Here is a 15,940-nt window from a genome sequence, read left to right on the forward strand (position 1 = left end):
AATGCAGTCCAACATGCACACTAAGAGGAGTGGACGGTGTTGCCGCAGCCACGCCGTGAAGGCGGGGCACCCACCTTGGCCTTCCTGAGCAGGTCCACTATGTCGAGGTTCATGGAGGCCAGCTCGCGGCTGGGCATGCTCTGCAGCTGGGTGACGATGAACAGCTCGCAGATGTGCTGCAGTCTGGACACCTGGTACATCTCCGCACAGATCAGCAGACACATGGCCTGGAAGATGCCCGCTGCCCGGGGCAGCAGACCAGAGATGGGTGTCAGGAAACCCGCAGCAGCCAGCCGCGGCAGAACACAATGCCTAGGAGAGGCCCCGAGGGAGACAGCGTTCTCAAGGACCGCTCCATGCAAAACGGAACCCATCCACGTCTTCACTCAGCAGGGAATCGATTTATTTATTTAGGGAGGAGAGAAGGAGAGAGAGAGAGAGAGAGAGAGAGATGACAGAAAGGAGACAGAGGAAGGAGAGGGACAGAAAGAGAGAGAGAACTCTTCATCTGCTGGTATACTCCTCAAATGCTTGTAATGCCATGGGCTGGGCCAGCCTGAAGCTGGGAGCTGGGACCTGAATCCAGTTCTCCCATGTGTCTGCCAGGGACCCAAGGACTTAAGTCATCAGCTGCTGCCTCCCAGGTGCACATCAGTAAGAAGCTGGAATGAGGAGCAGAGGTGAGACTCGAATCCAGACTCTCCAACATGGGATGGGGGCATCTAGGCCTACATCACCACTAAGCCAGATGCTTGTCCCTATTTATTTATTTTAATTCCCTGGAGAAGGCGATTCAGTAACTGTCCTTTACTATCAATTTCAGGACCATTAGGAAAACCTTCCACTAGCTAATCTAAAACCTGGGAATTTACATTCTGGGCTTTATTTTAAATAAAGATTGACTTATTTATTTGAAAAGCAGAATGATAGAGAAAAGGAGACAGAGATGGAGAGGGAGAGGGAGAGGGAGAGGGAGAGAGGGAGAGGGAGAGAGGGAGAGGGAGAGGGAGGGGGGAGAAAGAGAGAGAGAGCAAGCTCTTCCACCCACTGCCTTAAATGCCTGCAAAAGCCAGGGCTGGGTCAGGCTGAACTCCATCTGGGTCTCCCACATGTGTTGCAGGGACTCAAGTACTGGAGCCATCATATGGTGCCTCTCAGGTGCACTGGCAGGAAACCTGGCACTCTGATACAGGATGCAGGCACCCCAAGCTGTGGCTTAACCCATGCCAGGTGTGTGCTTTTATTATAACATAAACTTGAGCATAATTCACTGTCCATAATTCACTGGCGGGAAGCACCCTCACAGTAGTTACCACCATTCATCTCCAGAACTTTTTTCACCTTCCAAACTGAAACCTTATCCCCATTAAATAGTTTCCCATTTTTCCTCTGTCCGCAGTCCATGGCATCCAATCAGGTTTTTGTTTGAACACTTCCCTGTAAGCCTTTTTTTTTTTTTTTTCGTGTAATTCTCTTTTATATCCCATCTTTAATTCCTGACATTCTATTGTGGCTATAAAACCAAAACACGGTGTTTGGTAAATATTTGACATAACGAATAAGTTAACCTTCTTTCTGTTTTTCCCCAATGCCTATTGGTAGGGCTGTCAAAAAGCTCATGAAAAATAAGTACTATGAAAAAAAATTCATGGATTTCAAAAATTCTGCACCAAAATAAGCTTAGTTATCAGTTCCACTGTCGAACAAACTTACTGAAGTACCCTCGTACTCCAATATCCAGCTTAACTTTTTGACGATTCATTTTGACTCATTTTCTTCCACACGGCTTCTACCAATGTACAAAGTGCTTTATTGTATAGCTGCTTTCCAGAGTATTTTTTCCTAATTTGCAAGATAAACCCACAATGAGCAGCATCAACTCCTGTAGTGAGAGGATGACTGAGAGACAAGCTTTCCCATTACTCCCTACCTGGTCCACTTTGCATCTGACCTACACCATTTGCCAGTACTGAAGTAATAAACAGTGACCCTCTTTACAATAAGAACCCATGCTTTCACTTTGATCGTGTGAAGACGACAAGCTGGTCTCTAACATGGCTCTCACCGTGTCCAAAATAGACTATGGCTGCTTCCGAGAGCGGAAATAATTTTAAAAGGAGTCTTCTACTCTGGAACTTCGAAACCTTTCCCTAGAGGGCTCTGAGCTGCTTAAAACCCATTTCTGTAAGAAATGCAGGCAATCTCCCGGGTCTGAAAGGTAACGCATTTGCACGCACAGAGGCCTGGTCTGACCCCAAGCGCTGTCATCCTGTTGTCTGCTGGGGCGAATCAGGTCTCCAGCTGCCGGACACCAGCACGGGGCTAATTCAAGCTGTGTTTGTGGTGGGCGCCACCTGGTGGCCACAGGGTGGAGCCCAATCAGAGGGGTTTCCAGGCCTGCTCCCCAAGGCTCTAGGCATTTGGGGATTTCTGGTGGGTCTGCAAGGAGCCCCTGACCTGCAAGCTGCGCTCCAACCTTGGGGATGGTTCCCGATCACGGACAGCCCTGGGTCAGTGAATCTGGAGAAAATTCCTGAGGTGCACTGGGCTTACACATCTTCGGAAAAGTTCCTGAGAAGTAGGTTTTAAGAGATGTCAAAAGCAAGCCTTTAAAAATCGCACACCGTCTGGTGCAGAGAAAAGACCAGGACTCAGAGTACTCAGTCTTTAAAGTGGCTCGGTCAGAGGGCAGCTGTCCCACCCTCTTCCCGGGGGAGAGCCAGGTCCCAGGGAGCTCTCCGCCCCCAGCTCTGGAGGGAGAACACCCCAGACACCTCCATTTCCGGGGTGCCCACACCCCTGCCACTGGCTGGGATGTGTGACCCCCGCCCCCACGGGGGCCCCCAGTCACTGATCTCAGTCATGCACTAACAACTCTTGGCTGTCCCAACACCACCTGTGGCTGCTTAGCCCAGACATGGCGGCCACACTGTGGAGGCATAATGTGAACAGATCTCACAGACAGCAGCAAGGCCGGAGAGAACGGGGAGACAGGCCAGCCCGCACCCCGCTCACCTGGGCAACACGAGTCTGTGTACAGGTATTCTAAAAACGACAAGAAAGTCTCCTTGGAAACGCCGTAGACGGGGATCAGGACGCTCTTGGCTTCCATGTAGTTGCCATTGAACATGGCCGCCATCACCTCACAGCGGGCCACCAGGATGGCCCTGTGGGCTGGCACCGTCGCACCTGCAAGGGGCAGAAGAGAAACAGGCCAGTAAGACTTCCTGGCACCGTTACTGTTCTGGGCGCTGCCCTGTCTCACCAGAGGGGCGCGGCGTGAGGCACAGTTAGGGGGCAGGCAGGACACACTCCAAGGACACACCCAGAGACGGCCTGGTGAAGATGGCCAGCCCAAACCCGGCTTTGCACTTGTACTCCGCAAGTCACACGACTACGCGTTACTTAGTTCCTGAAATGACAGGTGGCGCTTCATTGTCTTTCCCGTGAAGCAGCTCTTGTTCCCTTCCACTCCCAGCCCCTTTAAACCCATGCAGAACATCCCGATGCAGGAGAAAAGCTACTGCCCGTGTAACCCGACAGCTCCTCCGAAGCGCACGGCTCCTAGGAGCCCAGGGCTGGGCGTTGCCTCTTGCACTGCCACACCCCACAGCGGCAGGGAAGCGGCTTCCACCAGCGACGTCCACCAGCCCGCACGCGTCCTCCCCTCACTGCGACAGGAGGGCCACTCTACACAACTGAGGCATGATGGACACACACGGGTACTTCAAGAAGTTCATGGAAAACGTGCATTATCCTCCTTACATGTATTGTTATTACTTGAGAGGCGGAGAGACAGAGGGGCGCAAGGAGTGAGGGAAAGAGAGACATAGAGCTCCTAGCTGCTGGTTCACTCTCCAAGTGCCCACAACAGCCAAGGCAGGGCCAGGTTGAAGCCAGGAATGGGTGGCCGGGAATGAAGATGTGAGCAACACCTGCTGCCTCCCACGCTGCACATTAGCAGGAAGTCAGGGTCGGGGCAGAGGCAGGACTCAACCCAGGCACTTGGATGTGGGATGCAGGTGTCCCAACCAGCCTCTCAACTGCTAGGCCAAACATGTGCCTCCATGGTGTCTTTTAATTCCACTTTCCCATAAGCTTTTTTGTATTTGTACACGGTGATGAATTTAGAATTCCAACAGGTAACATGACTTGGCCTATAATTTTAAGGCTTTGAAGGTATAAAGATAAACAGGGCACCATTAGAAAGAAGAAAAGTGAGAAGCCTGGCTTACACAGACTGGGGAGTGGTCACTTGGGGCAGGCAGAGGGATTTCAGACTGAGCACAAACACAGCTGGACAGTGGATGAGACAGGAGGCGACAAGGAGCTGGGATTCCTACAGAAGTGCCCACGGATCCCAGGGTCACCGTGGAGCTGGGAAATCTGCCACAGGGCATTCAGAACCTTACAGCACACTGCAGCCCACTGCCAGCTTGGGATTCAGTTTGGAAAACTGTAATATTTCAGCTAAGAAGACATCAACTCGTGTCTCCCACCTCTGCCGATGACCGCTTTGGTGTCACAACTGCTGTGCTGTGAATCTAACAACATCCAGGACAGTCATGTCAACACTGCCTTGTGCTGGGTGAATGTAATGCAATGTTCGTGTCCTGACTGGTGACAGCATACCGGAGAAGAATCAAGGTGGAAAAACATCAACTTTCCAGGCACAAGATACCCACGCTCTTTGAAAATGCCAAGGTGAGGTATGGGCATCTGGGGCAGGGGGTGAGGTACCCGCTGAGATGCTGGCATCCTGTATTGGAGTGCCGGAGGTTTGAGTCCCAGCTCTGGCTCCTGGCTTCCACCTCCTGTACACGCAGACCCTGCAAGGCAGCACATGATGCCTCAAGTAGTTGGATCCCTACCACCATGTGGGAGATAAGGATTGAGTTCCTGGTTCACCACAGGTCATTGTGGACATCTGGAGAGCAATGGATAGGAGATCTCTCTCTCTCTCTCTCTCTCTCTCTCTCTCTCTCCCCATATCTCAAATAAATACATTTAAAGCAAAAAAAAATCAAAGGCAAAACATCTTTTTTTTTTTTTTTTTGGACAGGCAGAGTGGACAGTGAGAGAGAGAGAGACAGACAGACAGAGAGAAAGGTCTTCCTTTGCCATTGGTTCACCCTCCAATGGCCGCTGCAGCCGGCGCACCGCGTTGATCCGAAGGCAGGAGCCAGGTGTTTATCCTGGTTTCCCACGGGGTGCAGGGCCCAAGCACTTGGGCCATCCTCCACTGCACTCCCAGCCCACAGCAGAGAGCTGGACTGGAAAAGGGGCAACTGGGACAGAATCCGGCACCCCAACCGGGACTAGAACCCGGCCGGCACCGCAGGCAGAGGATTAGCCTAGTGAGCAGCAGCGCCGGCCACAAAACATCTTTTTTTTATAGTACTGATTTGATGTTGTAACTTTTTCAGGAAAGAGCTGTTACAGAGAAACAAACCTTAACAGCCCAAGTTTTGTGGTGGATTAACAGAGGCCATCAAAGATCTTTGTTTTCACCAAACACCCCAACACTATACAATACTGCACGTGTCCTACTTTCGTCATCGTGCTTTCCAGGTTTCAAAATGAAGCATCTAGAATTATTTTTTGTTTCATCCTGAAGAATGGACATCTGTATATCTCAAGGGAAATTTAGAGTATGCAGTACACAAGTAGATGGGGAAGAAATATCACTTTGTAAGAGAACTTCTTGTGTGATCCACACTCAAGTGTCATAAAGGAAAACATCTATCTTCCTGTATCACATCAATGCTTTCCAAGACTAATTTTATAACTGCCATAGTAACTTGAAAAATAATACCCAAACAAATTCTGCGGGACTTGCACAGGATAGCTACTAACTACACCATGCTGGGGTTTTGCATCCTATATCAACTCCTGCTGATGATGGCCTGGAATATTTGTAAAGGAAGGATTTGCCAAAATAGGGAGGCACACCAAAATCCAACCATGACTGTCACTGGGGAGTTGGATGATGGGTGAGTTTTTCTTTTGTCCCACCAGAGTATTCCACAATGAACACTTACAATATTTTCCTAATCGCCATCCTCCCGAGCTCATTCTCCACAGGTGACCACTATTCCCAACACAGTGTGACCTACACAGATTTTTCCAGAAGGGGGACCACTCTGCACTGTAGTGCGTGAAAGTCTTATGTAACTTTCACAATCAGACCCAGGTTTCTTCCTGGCTGTGCCTCCCGTGATGTCACTCGAGGAGATGGGTTACAGCCACAACTGGCGCAGTCCTCTGTTCTTTCCTCATTTAGAAGGGCCTCTGCTAGTTTTCCTCTCATTGAAAAATATATCTCCAGGTCACTCTCCCTGTCCCATTTCAGCGTCCCAGGCTCATTACACACAGTGCTGACAACAGCTTCTCAGAAGGAACTTTGGAAAGTTTCCCAGTGCAAAGTTGAAAACAAATCTTTCTGGAGAAAGGTCTTAAAGCGATCCTAAGTTAGCTGTCACACACTCTACCAGAAAATTAGAGTCTACCTTCCTCTTAGCCACGGGCATCTAGGGCTCCCCTCAATTCATCCGGAAACAATCCCTACCCTTCCTGCACCACTGACCGGCTCTGACAGCTCCTTTCTGATGACTGAGCTATATGAATCCACCCCAGTGAGAAGATGACCCGCAGGCGGAAGTGGCTCCTTGCTGGAGCTGGGCAGCATGGCTCCTCCACAGAGATCAGCAGCAGCTCCCTGTCGCTCTGGTGATAGCACTGAGTGCAGGAAAATGAGCGCAGCAGGCTCTGTGGGTGCCTGATGCAGGCCGGGCACGGCCCTGAACCCAAGCCCACGCATGCTGCCTTTTGCGCAAGCCACAAGGCAAGCGAGCTGAACAAAACAAGCCAGGAGTCGGAGAGTCTTCAGGGAACTGGATTTACGAACCACAACCTTCAAGAAATACACAAACGGAAGTACATAATGACATCTTGCAGCTCACCCCATCCCTCCACCGTGACTCGCGGTAAATGAAGTCCACGGTAAGGGGACAACACTAAGGAAAACGGAAGTCTGTTTTCTTATTTTTCATTTCCCTGGAAGATTTGGTTGAAATGTGGGTAGTACTGATGTACATCGTGCAACAGTCATTCCTGTGCCCCACACAGTAAAAGCTGAAATGGAAAGCAAGGACAGCAACCGGACGACGAAACTGAAGAATGAACGGTGTAACAATCGCGCCGTACCTTGTATTTCGAAGACGACATCAGCAAGCATTGGCTTGTTAAGGAAAAACTTGAGGGAAGTGTTGTAAAACCACAGAGGCTTCCTGGCTTGATAGGTTTTGCAGTTCCGTAGGCAATTAATCTAGCAGGAGAAACAGAAACACAAGGGAAAGGTTGCTGTGTGCGCTCTGATGACACACACACACACAGGCTGCTCTGAGGAACTGGAAAACTGCACAATGTCTAAAGAAATGGTACAGCTGTCCTGCTTTATGGCATCTCTGGTCAGCTTTCTCGTGAACTTATCCTCGACCAATCTTCCTGCTACGATGTCCAAGTACTGCTCACGGCCAGAAGCAGGGCAAAGCGAAAACTCAACTCCACAGTGAGAAGCTGCAGGGGCCCGAATCCCTCGGGATTCACTGGGAAGCAGGCAAGAGTAGTTGAATTTCATATGAATGTGGAATAAAATATGCTTACACGCGAGCTGCTCTGCACATTAAAAGAGCGCACAGAGAGGGGACAGGTGCATGGTGGAGCAGTTAAGTCCCTGCCTGATACACCCACATCCCACATCAGAGGGCTTGGGCTGAGTCCCAGCTCCCCTGTTTCCCATTCACTTCCTGCAAATGCACACTCTGCAAAGCAACAGGTGATGGCTCAAGTCCTTGGGTCGCTGCCATCCACACGTGGGAGACCTGGATTGAGTTCTGGGTTCCTGGTTTTGGTCTGGCCCAGCCCTAGCTATAGTAGGCATTTGTGGAAGCAAATGGAAGAGCCAGTGTTTCAAATGAAAGGAAAATAAATAAATAAAAAGTTTAAAAATAGAGCAACACAAAAATATAATTTGTAACTAAGACATCTCCCCTTATCATGTCATGTCCTTCTGCTGCTTCCTGGCCCAACGTTTCCTCCCAAACGAATGAACATTTATGCAGCACCTCTCAGGGGCAGGCATTTTGCTGGAGTGGATTTAGCTGCATTCAGGGATCAGAAGTGGAGTGGCTGGGGCCGGCGCCATGGCATAGCATGTAGCACTGCCGCCTGCAGCACTGGCATCCCATATGGGCACTGGTTTGAGTCCTGGCTGCTCCACTTCCAATTTAGCACCCTGCTAATGGCCTGGGAAAGCAGCAGAAGATGGCCTAAGTCCTTGGGCCTCTGCATCCACATGGGAGACAAGCTCCTTGCTCCTGGCTTTGTCCTGGCCCAGCCCTGGATGTTGTGGCCATCTGGGGAGTGAACCAGGTCTTCTTATGGAAGACCTTTCTCATTCACTCTCCCTGCCTCTGCCTCTCCTTCTCTGAAACAATGTCAAATAAATAAATCTTTAAGGGGCCGGCCCTGTGGCACAGTGGGTGAATGCCCTGGCCTGAAGACAGCATCCCATATGGGTACCGGTTTGAGTCCCAGCTGCTCCACTTCCCATCCAACATCTCTGCTGTGGCCTGGGATATCAGTAGAAGATGGCCCAAGTCCTTGGGCCCCTGCACCCGCGTGGGAGACCTGGAAGAAGCTCCTGGCTCCTGGCTTCAGATTGGCGCAGCTCTGGCCATTGCGGCCAGTTGGGGAGTAAACCATCGGATAGAAGACCCTTCTCTCTCTCTCCTTCTGCCTCTCCTCTCCCTGTGTAACTGACTTTCAAATAAGTAAATAAATCTTTAATAAATAAATAAATCTTTAAAATAAGAAAAAGAAGTAGAGTAGCTGGTACTCCCACTGGTGCTCTTAGGGGATGCGGCATCACAGACATGGCTTAATCTGCTGCGCCACACCAGCCCCATTTGTGGGCTCCTCAGACATCCCCTTGTTCTAACGTAGAAGTCCAGGGCCAGCCTCCCTGCCCCGCCTCTCTGCCCATTTTTTTCTTTAAACTTTATTTTGATTTATGTGCAGTGAATACAAAAAAACAACAACACTTTCAGGCAGAACTACTCAAAAGATGAAGAAATACTAAGTCATTTTAAATCCTCAGATGGGCCGGTGCCGCAGCTCACTAGGCTAATCCTCCACCTACAGCGCCAGCACACCGGGTTCTAGTCCCGGTCGGGGTGCTGGATTCTGTCCCGGTTGCTCCTCTTCCAGTCCAGTTCTGCTGTGGCCCAGGAGGGCAGTGGAGGATGGCCCAGGTCCTTGGGCCCTGCACCCGCATGGGAGACCGGGAGGAAGCACCTGGCTCCTGGCTTTGGATCAGCGCAGCGCGCCGGTCATAGCAGCCATTGAGGGGGTGAACCAATGGAAAAAGGAAGACCTTTCTCTCTGTCTCTCTCTCTCACTGTCTAACTCTGCCTGTAAAAAAAAAAAAAAAAATCCTCAGATGGATTAGGACTGCATGATTAGTTGAGTATTACTACAACCCCTCATTCAGAATGAGCTAGTTGGGGTTTTCATTGAAATATCGTGTTTTACGCATCGCAGAGGGCTCCGCCTGTCCCCCCACCGCCCATCTCAGTACTCAGTACCCCAGCCTCAGTACTGGTCAGGGCCGGGCCCCGCAGCCGCCTGCTGCAGAACTCGGAAAGCTTTCTCCTGCAGACCTGTCCCGACACAAACATCAGCGCTGCGTCAGGGGCATACACGCCGGCTGCTCTTCACCCTGGAGGAACGGGCGTTGGCGGGGGCTCCCAGCCTCTGCACAGGGAGACAGAACTCACCTCCGCAGAGCCCCTGCGCACTTCTGGTTTGAACTGGAAGGAAAACACGGAAAGGCAGAAGTGTGGCATGGACACACACGCCCATGGCGTATCCTTTCCACTCAAAGGGCCCAGAACGCCAGAACGCGGGACGACGTGCATTTCCACAAAAGGACTGTCTGGCTGAGTTACACGGCCAGAGAGCTCCTGGCCCACCGTCTACTGGGAAACCTGACAGCTTCTGCATCCCTGCTGCCCTGAGTCCCAGAGACCAAAGAAAGACCGAGCCCCTCAACGCCATGCTACTTGTTTAAAAAAAAATCAGCTTCTCAATTAAGCAGGAGTCAGCTCATACAGCTACCCAGCTTTGCATTTTAAAATTACCTGAGGCTACAGAGATGGCAAAGTCATCAACATAAAAAAATTAAAGGATTTGTTTTTCTGGTATTTGTTATAAACCTGCATCCTGCTAGGTACTGCACACAGCATACCTCCTTTTTAAATCGACTGTAGCCCATTTGTTTATCATGGTGTGTGGAACAAACCCACACTGCCCATACTGTTGTCTTCAACTTTAACCAAAATTTAACAAGCCTACCCTTAAAGCCCTTACAGAATATACACAAGCTAAGTCACTGGGTGTGAATGCATCCACGTTTATGGACAAAGTCCACATTTGCATAACCCTGACCCTCGTTTATCATTCTGAACCCTTACTGCAGGAGACAGGCCCTCACTGTCTACCTGGTTGAACCCTTGAGAACACTTGGAAAGGCAGTTTCTGTGGGCGCCTCTTGAAAAGCGGCACAGAGACGCGGCCTTGCTCCCGCAGACCATGTGGACTAAGACTGCGAGCAGAAAATATCCTCTCCAAGAAGCTCAACAGCAGCTGGAAAAATTACACAGCCCTCCATGCTCGACACGGAGTGAGCACTCACAGCGCACCGGGCAACGTGCCAGAGACGGAATCCACAAATAAACATTCTGAAGACATGACTCGCACATATCTGAGCTCTTACATAAATTAAAGTCTAAAAGAGTGAGGCACCACACATGCTGAAGTTTAAAATATCTAAATGGCAAAAATGTACTTGAGGCAGACATTTCTATTCACACAGCACTCGGCTTTCATAAGGACTCAATAACATAATCATCATAGTGGATGAGTTACAACTCAGGGAGAGGCCAAGTAAACTGACAACAAATTGACTTACCTTTCCCGGTGTTTTTAAAATGCACTTAACTTTCTCGATCACATTTGAAACATCCCCCGAGTCTTTCAACTTCCTCCTGATATCTTCTTCCAATTGTTCCCACTGGAAAGCACCTGTGGACAAGTTTGTACAAGTTGGATTGTTCTGACTGGTAAGGCGAGAGGTATAAAAATAAACATCAAATCTCAAAGGAACCCTTCTCTGTTATTTTCTATCAAAGATATATCGCTCCGCTTACAGTAAACATTTACATATTTCTGACATTTAAAAATATTTTTAAAATACAGCCCTTGTCCTTCCGTTGAGGAACAGTGTTTTGTTTTCTTTTTCCTCCATACTATTTGTTGAGCTCTTTTAGTTAGAGGGTGGGGTTAACTACATGATCATTAAGTATACTGAATACAGATCAACTATATGATCATTAAGTATACTGAATATGAGAGAGAGGGGGAAGAAGGGTTAGAGCTTGGGCAGAACGGAGGGCGGAGGGTGCCATTATGTTACTAAATCTTTATATGTGAAATATATGAAACATATAAAAAAATTTTAACAGACACATACAAATTCTACAGATTTCTGGGATACCATGTGATGTTGTAAGGCCTAATCAGGGTAAACAGACCTATCAGTTCAAACATTTACCAGTCTTTATGGTGAAGCTCTAATTTGTAAAGCATTGTATTGCCTTCTCCTAAATGATTTCCCAAAACGTGAAGTCTTCCTCCCTCTCTGAAATAACAGCTGGCCAACTGAGTGATAATAGCAAAGGCCAGAATATGAGTTACATGATGAGTTGTCTAACACCCAAACTCTGTACCCACCCTGGGTTAGAAGCAGATGTAGTCTTTGCCACGGTTGGGTTAAATCACACTAACCCTGAAGAGGTAGCAGGGGTGGGGAATGTCCAGCCTGTGGGCCATATGAGGCCCACAAAATCATTTGGTCTGGCCCTGCCACGGCAAATACAGGGGGAGGGGGGTCTCATCCGGTATGGACTGTGACTGATGCTATAAATATCCAAACGGCACCTTGGCAGAAAAAAGGTGCTCCACCCCTGACGGAGGAATTAACAGAAGCAGGAGGCATTCACAAGGTCTCCTGCACCCTCAGGGCCAACTCTACAAAACCAACAGGGTAGGGGCCGGCACTGTAGCACAGCGGGTAAAGCTGCTGCCTGCAGCGCTAGCATCCCATGTAGGCATCAGTATGAGTCCCAGCTGCTCGACTTCTGATCCAGCTCCCTGCTAAAACTCCTGGGAAAGTAGGGGGAGATGATCCAAGTGCTTGGGGCCCTGCATCCATGTAGGAAACCCAGAGAAAGCTCTGGGCGCCTGGCTCAAGTCTGGCCCAGCCCTGGCTATTGCAGCCATTTGGGGAGTGAACCAGTAAATGGAGGATCTCTCTCTGTACCTCTCTCTCTCTCTCTCTCTAAGATTTATTTATTTATTTATTTGAAAGGCAGAGTTACAAAGAGGCAGAGGCAGAGAGAAAGAGGTCTCCCATTGCTGTTCACTCCCCAGATGGCTGCATGGCCAGAAATGCACTGATCCGAAGCCAGGAGCAAGGAGCTTCTTTCAGGTCTCCCATGCAGGTGCAGGGGCCAATGACTTGGGCCATCTTCCGCTGTTTTCCTAGGCCATAGCAGAGAGCTGGATCAGAAGTGGACCAGCCAGGACTTGAATCGGCGCCCATATAGGATGTTGGTACTGCAGGTGGTGGCTTTACCAGCTACACCACAGCACTGGACCCTCTCCCTCTCTTTCAATTCATGACTCTGCCTTTCAGATAATCAATCTTAAAACAAACAAAGAAAAAACAAAAAACAGGGGAAGGGAGCTGGATACTTTCCTGAAGAGCCACACAACCCTGCCATCGGCACAAAATCATCCCTGCTCTCTCCCCTCCTTTGTCTTCACCCCAGTCTACCCCAAAGCTCACTTCACTTCTCTCTCTCTCTTTTTTTTTTTTTTTGACAGGCAGAGTGGATAGAGAGAGAGACAGAGAGAAAGGTCTTCCTTTTTGCCGCTGGTTCACCCTCCAATGGCCGCTGCGGCCAGCGCATCTCGCTGATTCGAAGCCAGGAGCCAGGTGCTTCTCCTGGTCTCCCATGCGGGTGCAGGGCCCAAGCACTTGGGCCACCCTCCACTGCCTTCCTGGGCCATAGCAGAGAGCTGGCCTGGAAGAGGGGCAACCGGGATAGAATCCAGCGCCCCGACCAGGACTAGAACCCGGTGTGCCGGCGCGGCAAGGCGGAGGATTAGCCAGTTAAGCCACGGCGCCGGCCCACTTCACTTCTCACCGCTCCGTCAGCCCCTTCTCTCTTTTGATGCTCGGCAGTTCACGCCCTCTCCATGCATCTGCTACCTGGCCTACAGTAGCCTATCCCACCCCTACCTGCCCTCTGACAGCCTTTTCTCCATCACACATACCCAGGACCGGATGCCACTGTGTTTTCCAAAGCGTGATTCTGATTCTGATATTCTAAGAGATGACTTACAGAAAAGCCCAAAGATACCATTCAGAAAGCGCAGTTTGGGCTGGCATGGTTAGGTGACCCAGGTCCTAGTTCTCTCTCTGCCACTAATCACAAGCGGAATTTCCCCTGTCTGGTAACCCAAGATGCTGCTCCATCTGCCCCCAACCAATTCCTGTATCCAGCACTTTGCCAGGTGTCTTCCCGGACACAGCTGAGCGACGACAGCGTGTGATACACCTTTACTGAACTGATGAGATGAGGCGGCAGATGCCAGCCTGGTAACTACTGGCGCCCAAGCCAATCAGGTTGGCTCCTAAGCCCTACGCTGCACCCTGAGCGCTTGGCACTCCTGCGCCTCCCTCAGGCTTCTCCCCTGGACTTCGTGATGACCACTCTAGGTCCCGGCGGAGGGGACGTCCTGATGTGTGGCATCAGCCATTTCTGTGATGCAAACACTCCCACTGGGGCCAAAGCAGACACCGACAGGACATCACAGGACATGGACGGGGGAGTGACTCCCACCACTGGGCTCTCCCAAGCCAGTGCCAGACTGTCAGGCCCCTCTGCTCCTCCCTCTGACTCCACTGATGGCCCCTTGCTCTGAAATGCCGGCAGGTGTGTGGAGTCTGCAACAAGTATGCTTGAACTACAGGGCCAGATGTTCTTTTCGCAGCCTGATAAATTCCTTGGAGCATCTCAGAAAATTTCATGTGCACACATAGACAGTAAAGTCTGGATAACACGGTCAGGAGTAGGGGCAGGCATTTAGCCTGGCAATGAAGACATGCTCACCGGAGAACCCGGGTGTGACTCCCTGACTCGGGCTCCTGACGCAGACCCTGGGAGGCAGTGCTGAGGCTCAAGTAGCTGGGACACTGTCACCCACAGGAGACCTGGATGGAATTTCTGGCTCCTGGCTGCAGCTCCAGCACAGGCTGTTGCAAACAGCTGGGGAGTTAAGTAGCAGATGGGACTTCTGTTTGTCTTTTAAATAAATGAATAAATGGATGAACGAAAAATAAAACATCAGGAATGAGAACCCCTCAGTACATTAAGAAAATGTACTCCATGCCAGTGATTCTTAAGCCTACCTCATAGTTACCTGGAGATCTGTTATAAAATACCTTGGGGTAGGGGGGGTAGGGGTCTCATCCATTTAAATTAGGATTCCTGGGGCTAGGGATCCTAACAGGATGTTTTAGACCTCCCAGGAAACTCCAATGTGCACCGAGTGCATCTGCTGACCGCTGGTCTTCCTTTAGAAATTCCATCTACTGTCTACACCCAGGGTTGGCGGTGAGCAGCACATAGCACGTGCAGGGATTTGATTGTCTACACTCACACAAGCTAAAAGAGAACAGAGACAGTGTCCTCCTTTACCATACTAATGTTGCATGTAAGTGTTACATTAACTTAATACAAGTAAAACTACCTTAACCAAAGTCTACCTACACAATGTCTCCATTCAGACTTCCTGCAAGCAAGGAGCAAATGACCTAACACGAGAGGGCCTGAAAAAGTTCATCATGGGAGCGGCTGTTTGGAATTCGAGGTTAAGACCCTGCATGGGAGCCTACATTCCACATGGGAGTGTCTGGGTTCAAGGCCCGGCTCTCGTCCTACTCCAACTTCCTGCTAAGTAATACCCTGGGAAGCAGAGGTGACGGCTCAGGTAGTTGGGTCCCTGCCACCATTATGGGAGACCTGAATGGAGTTCCCAGATCTGGGCTTCATCCTGGCACAGCCCCCCAGCTGCTGCAGAAATCTGGGAGTGAACCAGTGGATGGAAGATATCTCTCTCTCCCTCTCTCTCTGCCTTTTGAATAACATAAGTAAATAAAAATTAAAATCGAACCAAGTTCATGGAAATTCATATTTAAAAAGTATGCATGGATTTCAAAATTTTTCACATCAACTTTTTCTTTGAAAGGAAGAGACAGACAGAGTTCATCTCTGCTGCTTCTCTCCCCAAATGCCCGCTACGGCCAGGGCTGGGTCAGGCTGAAATTTGGAGCCATGAACTGAATCCAGGCCTCCCATGTGGGTGGCAGAGACCCAGTGTTCTTGACCCATCCTGATGGCTCCCAGGGTCTGCATCAGCAGGAGGCTGGAGTCAGGAGTCGGAGCCCAGACTTAAGCCCTGGTGCTCTGAAGTGGAATGCAGACATCTTACACAACTTTTTTTTAAAAAAAAAATATTTATCTATTTATTTGAAAGTCAGAGTTATACAGAGAGAGCAGGAGAGGCAGAGAGAGAAAAAGGCCTTCCGTCCACTGGTTCACTTCCCAATTGGCCACACCAGTGGGAGCTCTGCTGGTCTGAAGCCAGGAGTCAGGAGCTCCTTCCAGGTCTCCCACATGGGTGCAGGGGCCCAAGGACTTGGGCCATCCTCTACTGCTTTCCCAGGCCATAGCAGAGAACTGGATCAGAA

At 50.0% G+C, this 15,940-nt stretch overlaps 1 protein-coding gene across 2 annotated transcripts in view; it reads right to left on the reverse strand.

Annotated features, from left to right (window-relative positions):
* The window catches only part of RHOBTB3 (Rho related BTB domain containing 3), a 57,509-nt gene that overhangs the window by 13,821 nt on the left and 27,748 nt on the right, over positions 1-15,940 (reverse strand). For both annotated transcript variants that reach the window (XM_062212382.1, XM_062212381.1), the window contains exons 7-10: positions 11,033-11,145; positions 7,207-7,327; positions 3,016-3,189; positions 75-241 (exon numbers count right to left, since the gene is read on the reverse strand). In XM_062212382.1, coding sequence (XP_062068366.1) covers positions 75-241; positions 3,016-3,189; positions 7,207-7,327; positions 11,033-11,145 — 575 coding nt within the window. The remainder of the gene's footprint in view (positions 1-74; positions 242-3,015; positions 3,190-7,206; positions 7,328-11,032; positions 11,146-15,940) is intronic.

The sequence above is a fragment of the Lepus europaeus genome, chromosome 15 (genome assembly GCF_033115175.1).
Source record: "Lepus europaeus isolate LE1 chromosome 15, mLepTim1.pri, whole genome shotgun sequence".
NCBI classification, from domain to species: Eukaryota; Metazoa; Chordata; class Mammalia; order Lagomorpha; family Leporidae; genus Lepus; species Lepus europaeus.